Genomic DNA, 16,932 nt, shown 5'->3' on the forward strand with positions numbered 1-16,932 from the left:
AAGTGCGTTGAATTCCATGTCGTCGTCTGTTTCGGACTCTTCAGAGCTTGATTGGCGTTTGTACCTTTTGTTAGGTAATAAATCTACACTACATATGTTCTTATTTTTTTTAGTTTCTATTTTTTGTAATGCTCCAAACACTTGTTTTGTGACTTTCTGTTTCTTGTTTTCTTTTAACTGTTTCTTTTCTTGTCTTTGTCTATACTCTTCTTCTATTTTATCTTTTATAGGAGTGTCTGTAAGTACTAGTGATTGCCCCTTCTTTCTTTTGGTAGTATTTTTTCTAGGAGGTGCTTTTGGATGAGGCCTAATGACTTCAGGTGTTATTAATATTGATGCTCTAGAAGGAGAAGGTCCAGCTACTGGAGATAAATCAGAAGGTTCAAAATAGGCAGTATTAATTTCATTTGAATCAACTGATATCTTTTCTATGGGAACAATATGAACCTCAGTGGATGACTGGGGTGGAGTATTTGCTTCGTTTGTTATAGTATTTTGAGGTTCTGGATTTGGTAAAGCTGCAACTTCAGACGGCCGATCTGTGACATAAGACATCATGAAATCTTGGTCTGTAAAAATGTTGGAATTCAGCGGACAAATTCCAGTTTTCTGGAAACCTTTTAAGATATTGGTTGGGGTAAAGGCTAAAGGAAATGCTTTACCAACAATTTCACTTATGTTATAAATTGTTAAAGGTGTACCCGGGTGATTAATCATCCATTCATCAGATGCTCTATTGTAGTATGACTTGAAGGGCCCATGGCAGGAAACATCCAAAGGCTGCAGCCGATGACTGCAGTGTGGTGGTATGGTCAATAATACTATGCCATTATCTTTTGCTTTCTTTAAAACATCAACTGCATAATGGCTTTCATGATTGTCCAATATAATTAATATCTTTTTAGCAGGAGAGCAGTTAGTATGTTTGATAATATGATCCAAACATTCTGAAAACGTGTTCGCAGTCATCCAACCTGAAGGAAATGCGGAACCACCAGAACCAGGAGGAGCGTGTTGTAACATTTTTGGGATAAATTTTTTTCTTGGGAAAACCATAAATGGTGGAATAAAAGTACCATTTGCAGATATTACAGAACACATTGGCGGCAGACGAACGAAAAACAAAAACAATATCCTGCCAACATCACAGATCACAAACAGAAATCTTATCTATACGTAAACATACGATGGGAACAAATAAAGGTTCTTCTCAGAACCAACTGACTAGAGATCTCGGACCGTGTATCCGAGTCTGTCACCTTAACATCGAGGGCATAAGCCAGGCAAAATGCCAAGTGTTGCAAAAAATCCTACACGATAACGACATTGACCTGGTTGCCATACAAGAGACCCATACTGAAGACAAAGTCCAGCTTGATTTAAGGGGAAAGATACCTGGTTACGATTTACTGGGAGCCACCTATGATAAACATTACGGCGTCGCAACCTACATTCGCTGCAATATAGAAAATGGTTTCCTACTTTCTGCTTCCAATGAAAATAATATACATGAAGTAGTCACCAAGATTGGAGATATTACCGTAGTTAACATATACAAACCTCCAGCCACTACATGGAACCCAGAAGTGCTAAAGACTCATCCACATCCTACTATATACATCGGCGACTTCAACAGCCACCACGAAATGTGGAAGTACACCACGAATGATGAAAATGGGGAGGCACTAGTAGAATGGTCCGAAGAGCAAAACACATACCTAGTTTTTGATGCCAAAGACAGAGGAACATTTAAATCAGCTGCATGGAGAAAAGAATATAACCCAGACCTATGTTTTGTCTCAAAAGATACCAATGACAGACCACTAACAACTGCGAGAAGTGTCCTTGCAGACTTCCCACATACTCAACATCGTCCGGTGCTTATCACCATCGGAATATCAATTCCAATAATTAGATCATATCCTCGACCCAGGTGGAATCTTAGAAAAGCAAACTGGAAGAAGTTCTCTGAACAACTAGACCGGACCTTGAGCTGGGTCCCTCCAACCAGCAAACATTATGAGAGGTTTGTGGGCGCAGTAATAAGCACTGCCAAGAAAACCATCCCTAGGGGGTATCGCAAAGAATATGCGCCTGGATGGACTGAAACATGTGAAGACTTATACACGAAGTTTCTCGAAAGTGGTGACCGAGAAATAGCCGATGAGCTTTTACACAACATCGATACAGCTAGACGCCAAAAATGGATAAAGACTGTCGAAAACCTTGACTTCAAAAAATCAAGCCGGCAGGTATGGTCCTTGTTGCGGAAAATTGGAGGAGCTAACCAGCTGGAATCCAGAGAGTCTAAAATGTCTCCTAACAAGGTTGCCTCCCATATAGTATCTCTATCCAGAGCTCCACGAGATCGAACACATACTACCAACGTGAAAAGAGACTTAAGGGCATTAAAACAAATGAACAGAACGAACTCCGAATATTCAGCAAGAATACTTATTTCTGAAATCACACATGCGCTGAAAGAAATGAAATCAGGTAAAGCACCTGGCTTTGATGGTATCCATCCAGAGTTCTTGATACACAGTGGTGCATACACGAAACAGTGGCTTGCAATGTTCTTTAATGATATACTTCAGTCAGGTAACATTCCTTTCTCACTTAAGCGAACAAAGATAATTGCAATTCCGAAACCGGGCAAATCAAACGATAAGCCAGAAAACTACCGCCCCATAGCTCTACTCAGCATGGTATATAAACTATTAGAAAAGCTTCTCCTCAACAGAATTAGTCACAGGATACTAGAAAATGTCCCCATTGAACAAGCTGGCTTCCGCCCTCATCGAAGCTGTACGGACCAAGTGCTGTCATTAACAACTTTTATAGAAGCTAGTTTTCAAAAGAAACAAAAGACAGCAACAGTATTTATAGATCTAACAGCAGCATATGATACTGTTTGGAGACAGGGATTAATATATAAACTGGCCCGCATTATCCCCTGCAGAAAGATAATTAATCTCATTGACAACATGCTGACCAACAGAGCCTTCCAGGTTATAATGGGAAAGGAGACGAGTAGACAGATGAAACTTAACAATGGTCTTCCACAGGGTTCTGTCCTTGCCCCTTTACTTTTCAGCCTCTATATTGCTGACATGCCTGAAACCGAATCTCGGAAGTTTGGATATGCTGACGACTGGACCCTTGCAACAAGTCACCAATCTTTAGAAACTACAGAAATCACTCTCACGAATGACTTATCCATCCTCAGCGAATACCTTAAGAAATGGAGACTACAGCCAAGTACTACAAAAACTGAAGTATCAGCTTTTCATCTAAACAACAAGTTGGCAAACAGAGAATTGCGAGTGTATTTTAATAACAAGCTGTTAAAACACAATAAATACCCGAAATACCTTGGGGTTACTCTAGACAGAACGCTCACATTCAGAGAACACCTGACGAAAACAGCAGCAAAATTGAAAACACGCAACAATATAATACAGAAACTCTGCGGCACTACATGGGGGTCCACAGCATCAACATTAAGATCCTCTGCTCTTGGCCTGCTATATCCGGTGGCAGAATACTGTGCTCCAGTGTGGCTAAATAGCAGGCATACCCACCTGGTCGACACCCAACTAAACCGTACTATGCGTATGATAACAGGCACAATTAAGCCCACCCCTACAATGTGGCTACCTACCCTTAGTAATATAGCACCACCCAACCTACGCCGCGAACATGCATTGGTTAAAGAATATAACAAAATAATGGACAGTCGCCAGCTTCTAGTCCACAACGACATCCCCGATATTCTTGGAAACCGTCTCCGATCCAGGTTACCCCCTCTACAATCTGCTCAAGCGCTGCAGCAATCCAACTTTGACTTAAATACCCGATGGAGAGAAGATTGGGAAAGTAGGACAGATCCGCATTACCATAGTCTACCGGACATCATAGGGAAACCTGGCGAATTTGAACGTCCCCGTAAGATTTGGGCAGCCCTTAATCGAATTCGAACAAACTGTGGAAGATGCGCCGACTCCCTCCACAGATGGGGTAAACTCCCCTCGCCTTCTTGTGACTGCGGCGCTGCAAGACAGACGATCAGTCACATTGTTCAGGACTGCCCACGCAGAGCATACACAGGCGACCCTATAGACTTTGTAATGGCAACCGAAGGGTCAATCGAATATATAAAAAAATTGGACATCTGTTTGTGATGCATGGTATAATGCATAAATCTAAATATATTCTGTGATATACTTAAGCCATACGCTAAATAAATAAAACAGAACACATTGTTACTAAAATACCTCGTTCTCCCGAAGTGATTTTTCCGACTTGTTTGCAACCACTTTGCGCTAATATCTTTGGAGGCTTGTGAACAGTCGTAACTCCGGTCTCGTCTAAATTATAGATGTCACTTGCACAAAATTTATACTTTTGAAGCACACTCGTTAGATTTTTAAAAAACTCACTAACATTGTGTTTGTTAAAGCTTGTCGCACGAGACAAACTGGTAGCTTCCGGTGTGCGTAACTTCAACCGCGAATTACGATGTCGGAAATTTTTCATCCATTCAGTCCCAGTAGCACCATTTAAATTCCAAGAGTCTGGTATAACAATTGAATTTGTGATGGCAAAAGAATAAGCCAAAATTCTAGTCTCTCTTTCAGTTAAACCGTAGCACATATAAGAGGCATCAAGTAAATATTGTGCCAACATAGCTTCTTGTGCTTCAGTAAATACGGATTTATACCCATGATTTTGTGTAAAATCATACTTCTCTGTTTCATCACCTGAGAGAGCCTTATATTTTGAAATATGACGCTGCAAAGCCGATTTTGATATAGAGTTTATTGCTGCTGCTTCTCTTAAAGTTTTCTGACCGCTGATTACTTGTAGGACAGCTTTCTTTATCTGGTTTGCTCTTTCCAAGTGAAGTATCGCACTATCTTCATAATGGCAACATTGATATGTTTTAAATATACAAAAGTTAAAAACATTTAATTAGAAACCTACTTTTAAATAAAAATCATCAGAAAAACGCTTAAAACATACACTATTTACATGCGTCCCAGTATAGACCACTTTTGTAGATGTCCCAGTATGCACCACATAGATATTTCCCAGTATGAACCATTCCACGAAAAATAAATTCTAACTGATTACTTAAAATTGGCAGCACGAAAACAAATATTTACTAGCCGATCTACTCTCTCATACTATAACCTCAAAACATACTAAGTATGTTTTTAAAATATTTACTAATAAAAAAGTTATAAACGAAATTATTTGACTCTAAATGTAGAAATGACATATATTTACTTACCTTTTTATTGAAAATATTAAATATTTCTCTTATTATCGACCGGAAACCGCAAATTAATCACAAAACACAACGTGTCTGAACATATGATTCAACACAAGTGATTTGAGGTGTTCGACGCAATTTACAAGGTTGCCAGGTCATTTGTCCCACTATGAACCATGTCTCCCCTACTATTGTATTTTGTATTTTGTGGCTTAATTCCCATTATAAATAGTTAAAATTGTAAAAATGCCACAAGAAAATAGCTTCAGAACAACATCATTATTCCACCACGCAATCTCTGAATTTTAGAAAGAGTCAAAAAAATAATCGCCTCGGACAAATATAGAAAATATGGTGCATGCTCGCTCAACTAATTGTAAGTATAAGGGTCGATTTCTCATACCTGCGTTAATCTATGGTTCAGTTGACCGAGGGTGACCGGTGAACTTCGGTTTTGTTTTTAATGCATTTCTCATTGTTAGTGCACGTTCTACAGCTTTCGAAAAATGCCAATAGATGGCAGAAGGTAAAAAACTATCGCCATTTTGTACGATATTTTTTATGCTGTTTTTGAATAAAGTTAAATTTAAGTATTTATATTATAGTCAAATAGTCATTTTAATAATTATAAATAAATGTAATAAAAACAAAAATAATGTTATCGTTTATCGTTAGGCTTAATAAAATAAAATAGGTTATATTTATATTATGACAGTGTTTCGTGTTAATACAACGCATGCGTAATCCATGAACTCATCTGAACTGGGTTCTGAAATCTTTGAACGGCCAAATTCTATCGTTCAAGTTGAACGTTTAAACTGACGTTCACTAAAAGTTCATGATAAAGTGGAGTTGAACTCGATATGAAAAACTGGCCCTAAGTGAGCGATGGGCTCCGTGCATCACCATGGTGGGGATACACGAAACTATGCCAGCGGCTGTAGCGGCGAAATATGACAACTTTGGCGAACAATGATTAAATAATAATTTTTTCAATAGATATTTCGCTTACCTTATTATTGCCGTTTTGATTTTTATTATTAATTTTTATATTTTCGTACTGACTTTCTTTCCTTTCCCGAGCTGGTGGTATATTCCTATAGTTATCGATCCAACTGCATTCTACCGAGGAATTTGCGACACAATTGGTTTCATTTAGCATAATTTTTTAGTTAAATTGTGGCTAATTTCCCATTGAGAATAGTTTATTTACGTCTGGATTTTCACTTAGGAAATCGATATTTCCGAAACGGAAATCGAAACGTCAATAAACTTAATTTCACACTAAAATTGTGATTTTATGAGTAGTAAATTACATAAGATGCCACAAGAAAATAGCTTCAAAACAATGCTATTTATCAATAAATTTAATGTTAAATTAACATTGTAAATTGTTCAAACAATTTAAAAAAATGTTGCAATATTTTTAGGATGTTGGATAATTTTTGTTGAATAAAGATATAGGATTCGATCATTTACAGTTAAATTTACAATAATTTAAATATGACAAACATATAAAATATTCTTTCTAAAATTTAGAAAAGTTGGTGCAAAGCCTCATAGACTGGGAAGTATCGTCGCCCCCGCTAGCGCAATTATTCCGATTCGATTTTTTTGCACAAACTTACTCAAAAAGAGGTCCTTATAACATATTCACAGGGTGCCGGGCGGTGCCGTGGTCGAAAAATTTTTTAAACAATTTTTTTTAAACAAATTCACAAAAATAATTTTTTTATTTCCAAAAATTTTTTTTATATAATTTGGGTCATTCTGAGCAAAAAAGGTTTCTTGTCATTTTTCTCTAAAATTGACTGTTGTCGAGATATACGCGATTAAAAATTTAAAAAATGCGAAAATGGCCATTTTCAAGGCTTCATAACTCGATCAAAAATGATTATTATGACATTCAAAAAGTGACAAAATCAAGATTCAAATACCTTCTTCAGCGTTCTGAAGAGATTTTTGTCATTAATTTATTACAAAGCTGATATTTTTAGTTATGAACAATTAGCACTATAGTCCAACTGTATCGTCGCCCCCGTTAACGGAACTATTTCGATTAGATTTTTTTGCACAAACTTACTCAAAAAGAGGTCCTTATAACATATCCACAGGGTGCCGGGCGGTGCCGTGGTCGAAAAATTTTTTAAACAATTCTTTTTAAACAAATTCACAAAAGTAATTTTTTTATTTACAACAATTTTTTTTAGATAATTTGGGTCATTCTGAGCAAAAAAGGTCTCTTGTCATTTTTCTCTAAAATTGACTGTTGTCGTGTTATACGCGATTAAAAATTTGAAAAATGCGAAAATGGCCATTTTCAAGGCTTCATAACTCGATCAAAAATGATTATTGTGAAATTCAAAAAGTGACAAAATTAAGACTCAAATACTTTCTTCAGCGTTCTGAAGAGATTTTTGTCATTAATTTATTACAAAGCTGTTATTTTTAGTTATTAACAATTAGCGCTATAGTCTAACTGTATCGTCGTCCCCGTTAGCGGAACAATTTCGATCAGATTTTTTTGCATAAACTTACTCAAAAATAGGTTCTTATAACATATCCACAGAGTGCCGGCCGGTGGTCGAAAAATTGTTTAAACAATTTTTAGACCACGGCACCGGCCGGCACCCTGTGGATATATTATAAGGACCTCTTTTTGAGTAAGCTTGTGCAAAAAAAATCTAATCGAAATAGTTCCGCTAACGGGGGTGACGATACAGTTGGAATATAACGCCAATTGTTAATAACTAAAAGTAACAGCTTTGTAATAAAATAATGCCAAAAATATCTTCAAGACGTTGAAGAAGATATTTGAATCTTGATTTTGTCAGTTTTTGAATTTCATAATAATAATTTTTAATCGAGTTATGAAGCCTTGAACATTGCAATTTTCGAATTTTTCAAATTTTTAATCGCGTATAACTCGACAACAGTCAAGTTTAGAGAAAAATGACCTGAGATCTTTTTTAGTCACAATGACCCAAATTATCTAAAAAAAATTGTCGGAAATGAAAAAATTATTTTTGTGAATTTGTTTAAAAAAATTGTTTAAAACATTTTTCGACCACGGCACCGCCCGGCACCCTGTGGATATGTTATAAAGACCTCTTTTTGAGTAAGTTTGTGCAAAAAAATCTAATCGAAATAGTTCCGCTAACGGGGGCGACGATACAGTTAGACTATAGCGCTAATTGTTAATAACTAAAAATAACAGCTTTGTAATAAAATAATGACAAAAATCTCTTCAGGACGCTGAATAAGGTATTTGAATCTTGATTTTGTCTTTTTTTGAATTTCATAATAATCATTTTTAATCGAGTTATGAAGCCTTAAAAATGGCCATTTTCGCATTTTTTAAATTTTTAATCGCGTATAACTCGACAACAGTCAATTTTAGACAAAAATGACAGGAGACCTTTTTTGCTCAGAATGATCCAAATTATCTAAAAAAAAATTGTTGGAAATAAAAAAATTATTTTTGTGCATTTGTTTAAAAAAAATTGTTTAAAAAATTTTTCGTCCACGACACCGCCCGGCACCCTTTGGATATGTTATAAGGACCTCTTTTTGAGTAAGTTTGTGCAATAAAATCGAATCGGAATAATTGCGCTAGCGGGGGCGACGATACTGCCCGGTCTATCATGAACCTTGAAAATACAAATAACCGAAAAAATAATGAAGCCTAAAAACATTAGAATATTTTGATTTCATACTAAATTACGTGACTGGGACCGATCTGCACCCTGATGTTTTCAGTAATGCCGTATTATATCGTTTTGTGAGCAGATTGATATCACAAAATGATTGACTCAAGTTCACGAGATTTTGTACGTAGTGTAGCGCACTACGTTTAACACAGCCAAATGCTTTAGTTTAATCTATGAAACATAGATAATACAATTCTTTTCGCTGATCTCCGTACTTTTGCAGCAGGACTGACAACGCAAACAACGTACTTCCCTTTTTACAGTTACTTGCAGGTACAGTTTAAAAAAAAATATTGATTGAATGTCCAGTACGTCCAGTAGGTAACAAGGATAAAAATCAAAAATGAATAACCATTTTCAATTTCGTTGACACGAAACTACAGCCGTAGCATATTATTCTAGTTCAATCAGAGAGTGCAGCAAGCACCTCTACCGGTTTCGAAACTTATTAGTTTCTTATCAGGGGGCACATATGCTGCTCTCTCTGACCCAACCAGGATAAACCCCGGCGTGCAGTTACGGTGTAGAGTAATATTTTTAATATTAATTTATGTGCTATTAGATTGAAAACTTAGTCTTTTGATAGCAGTTGCCGCTAGGGCATCTATGCCATTTCGTTCGTTGCAATCCGTAACTGCACGCCGGGGTTTGTCCTAGTTGGGTCAGAGAGAGCAGTATATGTGCCTCCTGATGAGAGACTAATAAGTTTCGAAACTGGTAGGGGTGCTTGCTGCACTCTCTGATTGGACTAGAATATGATTCGGCTGTATTTTCGATTTGCAACGAAATTTACCGATAAACTTTACCGCGCTGAGCAGATGGGACGTGAATTATAAATTGTAGTCATCTTCTTTAGTCTCAGTATCCGTTATGACTTGCAAATTTTACAAGCCTCGTGGGTCTAACCAGAGAAGGTTCCCATTGTTTTCAACCTGGTGGGATGTAGAGTAATATTTTTAATATTATTTTATGTGCTATTAGATTGAAAACTTAGTCTTAAGAATAAAAATAGTTCCAAGTAGTTCTAACTAGAGAATATTCTTAATAATAATTTTGATTATAATTTTTTTATGAAAGATTTTTTGGTTCTACCATAGTATGCGGTCTACCTGTTTATATCTAGTTTATGTCTAGCCAATTTTGTGGCTTATTCCCAACTAAACTAGCATATTGGTATGACAAAGTATTTACTTGTAAAATTAAAATAATAATTCTTCTGATTTATGCGTTTTATTCGCTTTATACTATATACATACTATATACCGTTACATACGTTTATAATAAACCTAATAAACCATAATAATTATTATTTTAATTTTACCAATAATTTGTCACATCAATTGACTATTTTAGTTGAGAATAATAAAATTGGCTTATTCCTAACTAACACAGTAAATTAATATGACAGAATATTAATTTGTAAAATTAAAATAATAATTCTTCTGATTTATGCGTTTTATTCAGTGTGTAAAATTTTTTGACTCAGCCCTGTAATACCAGTGATACACTGCATCCTTCGGTACACTGCAAGCTATAGCATAAACGCGACGGTAGACCGCATACTATAGTAACACAAATTTTTTATAGGAGGACGTGCAGATATTATGCAAAAAGCTAAACTCGCTATTATTAGCCTAGACAAGTGTAGGGAATGGTACAAATCGCAGGGTAAAACTACTAAAATAAAAGACAACCACATTTGTGCAGGTTACGAACATGGTGGAGTCGACTCATGTTGGGTAAGTTTAATAGACCAATTCTGTAATCTGTAAAAATATTAGTACATTTGGATGTTGAGAGGTGACTCATATTTTTTTGTAGCAATTGCTTGAAAATAACTCATATAATAATATTTGAGTTATCCTCCCACTCAAAAAGGTCTGGAACATTGTTTACATAATCAAAATTCGATTCGATCAGAATTCGATTTTTTCTTCGTTTTTTGATTATAACTTTAAAAGTATTAATTTTCGAGAAAAGTTGAACTAATATAAAAGTTGCGTAATTAAATTTTGTACAATATAAGATTAGTTAAACATTTTAAAAATTGTCGCCCTTGTTGCAAAATAGCAATAATTGCGAAAAAAAAAACATAAAAAAACAAGTATTCGCATTTTACGTTTTTTAACCATTTACGCTAAACATAGGACCTTCATATTTCATCCAGAAAAACTTTATGGTACAATTAAACAATACTGTAAATTTTATTAAGATCGGTTAAATAGATTTTGCTAAATAATTTTTGCAATCCAGCTTTCGCAAAAAAAATTCATTTTTTCAAAATGTTGCAGGACTGAAAATAAAGCAGACAGCACCTTTTTTTTACATATAGACGAATACTATACCTTTCATTTGCAGTTTGCAAAATTAAAAACGGTTAACTATCACGGCGTCAGTAATTTTTTAAATAAACATTAATTTTTAACGTTTGATCTGTTTAGGCATTCTAATGACCTCTGATAATGATTGATAAATTTTAATTTTTAGTACATTTCAATGTCTAAAACCCTAAAGTATAGGTCTTGGGTGGGCAGCATTTGGAAAACTGAGAGAAATTTTTAAAAGTGAGTTGCCCACATGCCTAAAGAGAAAGGTATTTGATCAGTGCGTCCTCCCAGTATTGACGTACGGATCAGAAACGCTTACCTTAACTAAAGCCTCGGCTACCAAACTAAGAGTCACGCAGAGAAGAATGGAGCGGTCAATGTTAGGAATAACTCTGCAAGACAAAATCAGAAACGAAGAAATCAAAAGAAGAACAAAGGTGACTGACGCCATCGAAAGGATAGCCAGGTTGAAGTGAAGATGGGCAGGACACATAGCCAGAATGACAGATGGGCGATGGACGAAGAGGTTATTGGAATGGAGGCCAAGAAAAGACAAGAGAAGCGTCGGTCGACCGCCTACAAGATGGACTGACGACTTAAGAAAGGTAAATAAAAACTGGATGAGAGCGGCGCAGGATAGATGGGGTTGGAAACGAGGGGAGGAGGCCTATGTTCAGCAGTGGACTTTTGAGGCTGGATGATGAACATTTCGATATAAATAAATAAATTTTTTTATTGCAAAATAAAAACACATATTCTGTCCTTTGAAATAACACTTTAAAAAAAAAAGAATGTGTGTGTACTTTGTACGCACGTAAGAAGTTATACTTCTATTATATGATTTAAACGAAATTAATATACTTTTTATTTATATTTTGTTTAAATATTAAACTAATTTATACTTACTACTTCTCAAACATTTTTATTAGAACAGTGCCAAAAATTAAAATCATAAAAGAATAAAACACACACAAACACATTAAACAAGCCACAAATGATGTCTGAACATTAATTGTCGAAAATTTTTTTAACTAAATACGTATTTTCTGAAAATACAATTATATAATAAATATACTTACAATCATAAAATGTATTAAAAAAAAAACAAAAAAGAAAGTTTCTATTGGGACTCGAACCAGCGCTGATAAGAGCGGTTGGTATTGGAATTCATTCGCCTTCTCCGCTTAGCCACGGACACTATGTGTCATTATTTACGAAGATCGACTAACTAATCGGATTAAACTTGTGATATTTTGATATTTTGAAAATTGATCAAATTATTTTAATTTTGAATTGAAATGATTTAGAATTGAAAAAATACAACAAAACATAGAGTAAAAAAACAATATATTAGGTGAATATTGATAGAAATTTTGATGGTAATCAAATTATATAAATAAAAGTATTACATACTATGTATTTTGGCAGATCAAATAGGTAGGTTTATACCCATGATACATTAACAATTATTACGTACCTGTTGCTTTTAAAAACTATTTAAAAGTCACTACAATATTATAAACTTTTTTGTTTCTGTCCTCACAACAATAAAACTAATATGTTATACATTTGTTTACCTTTACCTTTACCTCCAAACCACAGCTGCTATATCGGATAATTTTTGACATGTCATTTGAACATCCAATCAGAACAAAGTTATAATGCGCATGCGCCGGGCTGATAGGTTTTAACATATAAAAAAATCACCCTCTATCGCGGGTAAAGAAGTATAACTTCAAAAACTTTCTTTGTTCATATATTTTAACTTAAAGAATAAAAGTTTATTATTTTTAAACATATGCAATGGTTTAAACAATATTTCACAGACAATAATCAAATTAGTTTGATTTTTGTGGAATTAAAATATTAAAATACAACAAAATATAGAGCAAGAAAATAATATATTAGATAAAGATTGGAAGAAATTTTGGTGGAAATCAACTTGTGTGAATCGAACACCGTTGCCGCTGACCTGCGCGTAGCACCAAAAATTAATGTTTATTTAAAAAAAAATCCTGACGCCGTGGTAGTTAACCGATGTTAATTTTGCAGATTGCAAATGAAAGATACAGTATTCTTCTATATGTAAAAAAATCAGCTTGCTAAAGTCCATTCATTTTACAGATTCCCAACTGTAAACAAACGCGCATGGAAGCTAAACAGGGTCGTCCTGAAGTGTATCTTAAAAACCAACACGCTACCTACAATTTGAATTTGCAGACTGACCAGTTTGGACCTGTAAAATGAAAATCCGCCTCGTTTAGGGCAATAAATTACATTTAACAGCCTCTTGACGAATGAGCGGGCGAATAGTAACACGTGTAATAGTAACATTGTTTATAGTTGGGAATTTGCTATTTGAATGTGGTTTATCTGCTTTATTTTCAGTCCTGAAAAATTTTGAAAAAATGAATTTTTTTACGAAAGCTGGATTGCAAAATTCATTCAAAATCTATTGAACCGATCTTAACGAAATTTACAGTGTTGTTTTATTTTATCATATAGTTTTTCTGGGTAAAATATGAAGGTCCTAAGTTTAGCATAAATGGTTGAAAAACGTAAAATGCGAATACTTTTTTCGCAATTATTGCTATTTTGCAACAAGGGTGACAATGTTTAAAATTTTTAACCAATCATATATTGCAGGGGTGGCCAAGCTCCTTGATAGCCAGAGCCAATTTTCACAAGTTAAAATTTTTCGCGAGCCGCAATTAAAAACGTATTCAAAAAGTATGTAAAGAAGGTATGTACAATGTTTTTTAACAGAACTTTTATGTATTGAAAACAGAAATAAAATTACGAAATATTAATATTTGTTTTCCTTATTCTTCTTCTCGTTGTCCTTATGCCCAATAAGAGAGTCGAACTTTGCTATCGCCTATCCATCTTTTACCCATTTCTTCCACGCATTCCGGTCTTCTTCCCATTTCCTTCACCTGTTGCGCTGTTTTCCATCTCTTGGTTCCGATTTCCTGGATTTGTTCCATCCGCCCCTTTCTAGGTCTGGTCCTTCTTCTTTTCCCCTGTCTCTTGGCATCTGTCACCTTCTTTACTAGTCTGTTCACGGTCATTGTAGTTATATGTCCAAACCAATTCAGGTTTCTTCCTTCAATTTTTTTCTCTATTGGCCCCTGTCTTAGCATGTTTCTAATGTTTTCGTTCCTTTCCCTGTCCAATATTTGTTTTCCTTCTTCTGGTAATTCTTTAAAAGTTGGTGAATAATTTGAGGTAGCACTTCTCAGTAATTCTTTCAGATGCTGGTTAGTTAATACTGATATGTGTTAGGATTTCACGAATTTCAAATGGAATTAAATGGTCCATACAAGTACGTTATTTTTAATATGGTAATAATTCGACAAGCATCCTTTTTCAATTTAGAGTATGTACTTCGACTTTCGTACAAATTTCCAAAATTCGATAATCGGCGTCGACTTATAGTTTTATTTTCGAGCTTGATCTTCTTGCGTCTCTATTAATTTTAATGCTCCAGATATTGTTTGGGTCATATATTGTTAATAAAAAATTCACCTTATGGACTATGTTTATTTCAAATGAATTCAGAAAAAAAAGAAGAGACGATTTAAAATATTTTAAGTCTTGAAATAAATTTTGGACTTCGGTCAATATTCCTTCTGGTTTTTTATTTACTCGTTAAATTTTTCTAGTTTAATATTGTAACACATGTTTTTAAGTTGAGTAAAATGACTAAATATACAAATCGGTCTGGAGTGGGTTGATTACTGACTTTTGTGTCGCGCCACTCTGAATATTCTTTCGCGCAGTTTTCGATTTGTCATATCACTCTTAGCTTGGATGGAAATGGAATTTGTTACAAAGTTGTATTTGGTCTTTCATATTGAATTTGTTGTCAGTAATTTAAAAGACATTCTGAAACACATATGGAACGATAATATATTTTTTTAAATAATAAAACAAAATTGAAAAGGTTCTCGGGTACATTTATCGAAAGCCACAAGTATCAAAGATCCGCATGTGGCTCACGAGCCGCTGTTTGGCCACCCCTGATATATTGTAAGAAATTTAATTACGCAATTTGTATGTCTGTGCAACTTTTCTCGGAAGTGAACACTTTTAAAGTTATAATAAAAAAAAACGAAGAAAAAAATCGAATTTTTCCTTAATTTTTTGACATTTTGATTATTTAAACAATTTTCCGGACCTTTTTGAGTGGAAGGATAACTCAATTATATGAGTAAATTCCATGCAATTCCTGCAAAAAAAATGAGTTGCAAAACGTTGAATGCAAAAAACGTCTATCCCAAAACAGATGCATCCTGGACTATAACTACATATTTTGCTTTATGTGATTTCTTCCGTTTCGATTACATGACCTAGGTTTCTGTTTTAATTGTATTGTTCTCATTGTAGCCCTGTATGCAGCCTGTTTACAGTTCCGTCTTCTTTAGAGCCATCTTTTTTTTGCCTACCTACGTCTCTCCTATCTCGTGTAGTTAACTTCTGTAGTTAACTTCTTGTTTGGCCAATCTGTTTTCTCTCTATTTTAAATTTTTTAATTTATTCTGTTGTTCAATAAGAAGTTCAATTTGGCCCTTATCTTTTCATTTATTATGTGATCGTTTAGAGTGAAACATAATGTTATTCTTAAAAATTTCGTTTCGTCAGATTATATAAGTTGACTGTCTCGTTTTCGTAGGGACAAAGTTTTAATTTCGTATTTCACTATTGGTGCTGCCATCACCTTATAGAATTTATTTTTGGTTTCTTTAGTTATTTTTATCTGTCTTATTTTTTAGTGTTTTTTGTATAGGACTCATATCCTCATATCACTTGATATTATATCTTTTTCTGATTTCAATGGCTATACCTTACCGACCATATTTCTGGACTTTTGCCTTGACTTGAAATACTACTAAAAAACTTAATTCATTACTAAATAATGTCATACTATTATATTGTGTTACTGTTACTGCTGATACAATGGCATGATCAGATTGTTCCATTTGATACTACACTAATTGACATCATGTCTACACTTACTCAAGTTTTACTCTAACTCAACATTTGAGTCCATGTACAAAAATGTATAAACACCTTTGTGAATAGTGTGTATTCGTCTCAATGAATGTCTGTCAACCTTTGTCTATAACATTTTAGGGTGACAGTGGTGGTCCGTTAATGCTAGATATGGATCATTCAGAAGACCAAACAATGGTAATTGGTGTGGTTTCCACTGGAATAGGGTGTGCCAGACCCTATTTACCAGGACTTTATACCAGAATTTCTGACTACATTTCTTGGATTGAAGAAGTGGTAGAGAAATAAATCGACTAATCTGTGATAATTTGTGATATTAAGTTTAAGATTTTTATTTGTTTCCTATTGTTGAAATATTTTGTGTAATTTCCTTTTGTCGCTAGAAATTATGTTAATATATTTATCTATATTATGATATAGATAATGTTTATAACATTAGTTATTTATTTGTTAAATTTTTGTTTCTCAGATCGTTGACAAAAGATTGTAGTAAAGTTAATTAAATGAATATGTAATAAGATTGTCTCTTTTAACTTTTATCTTCTTATTCTTATGGATTCTTCTCCTAGTACAGATTGGTTATCATCATAGCTATCTGTAA

General features: G+C 34.4%; 1 protein-coding gene across 1 annotated transcript in view; it reads left to right on the forward strand.

The window, feature by feature from the left end:
- LOC114340785 (trypsin-1) overlaps positions 1–16,722 on the forward strand; it is an 83,181-nt gene extending 66,459 nt beyond the window's left edge. Inside the window, exons 4-5 of the mRNA XM_050660108.1 lie at positions 10,576–10,727; positions 16,452–16,722. Coding sequence (XP_050516065.1) covers positions 10,576–10,727; positions 16,452–16,619 — 320 coding nt within the window. The 3' untranslated portion in view covers positions 16,620–16,722. The remainder of the gene's footprint in view (positions 1–10,575; positions 10,728–16,451) is intronic.
- Positions 16,723–16,932: the final 210 nt, after the last annotated feature.

This window comes from Diabrotica virgifera, chromosome 9 (genome assembly GCF_917563875.1).
Source record: "Diabrotica virgifera virgifera chromosome 9, PGI_DIABVI_V3a".
In the NCBI taxonomy this organism is placed as follows: Eukaryota; Metazoa; Arthropoda; class Insecta; order Coleoptera; family Chrysomelidae; genus Diabrotica; species Diabrotica virgifera.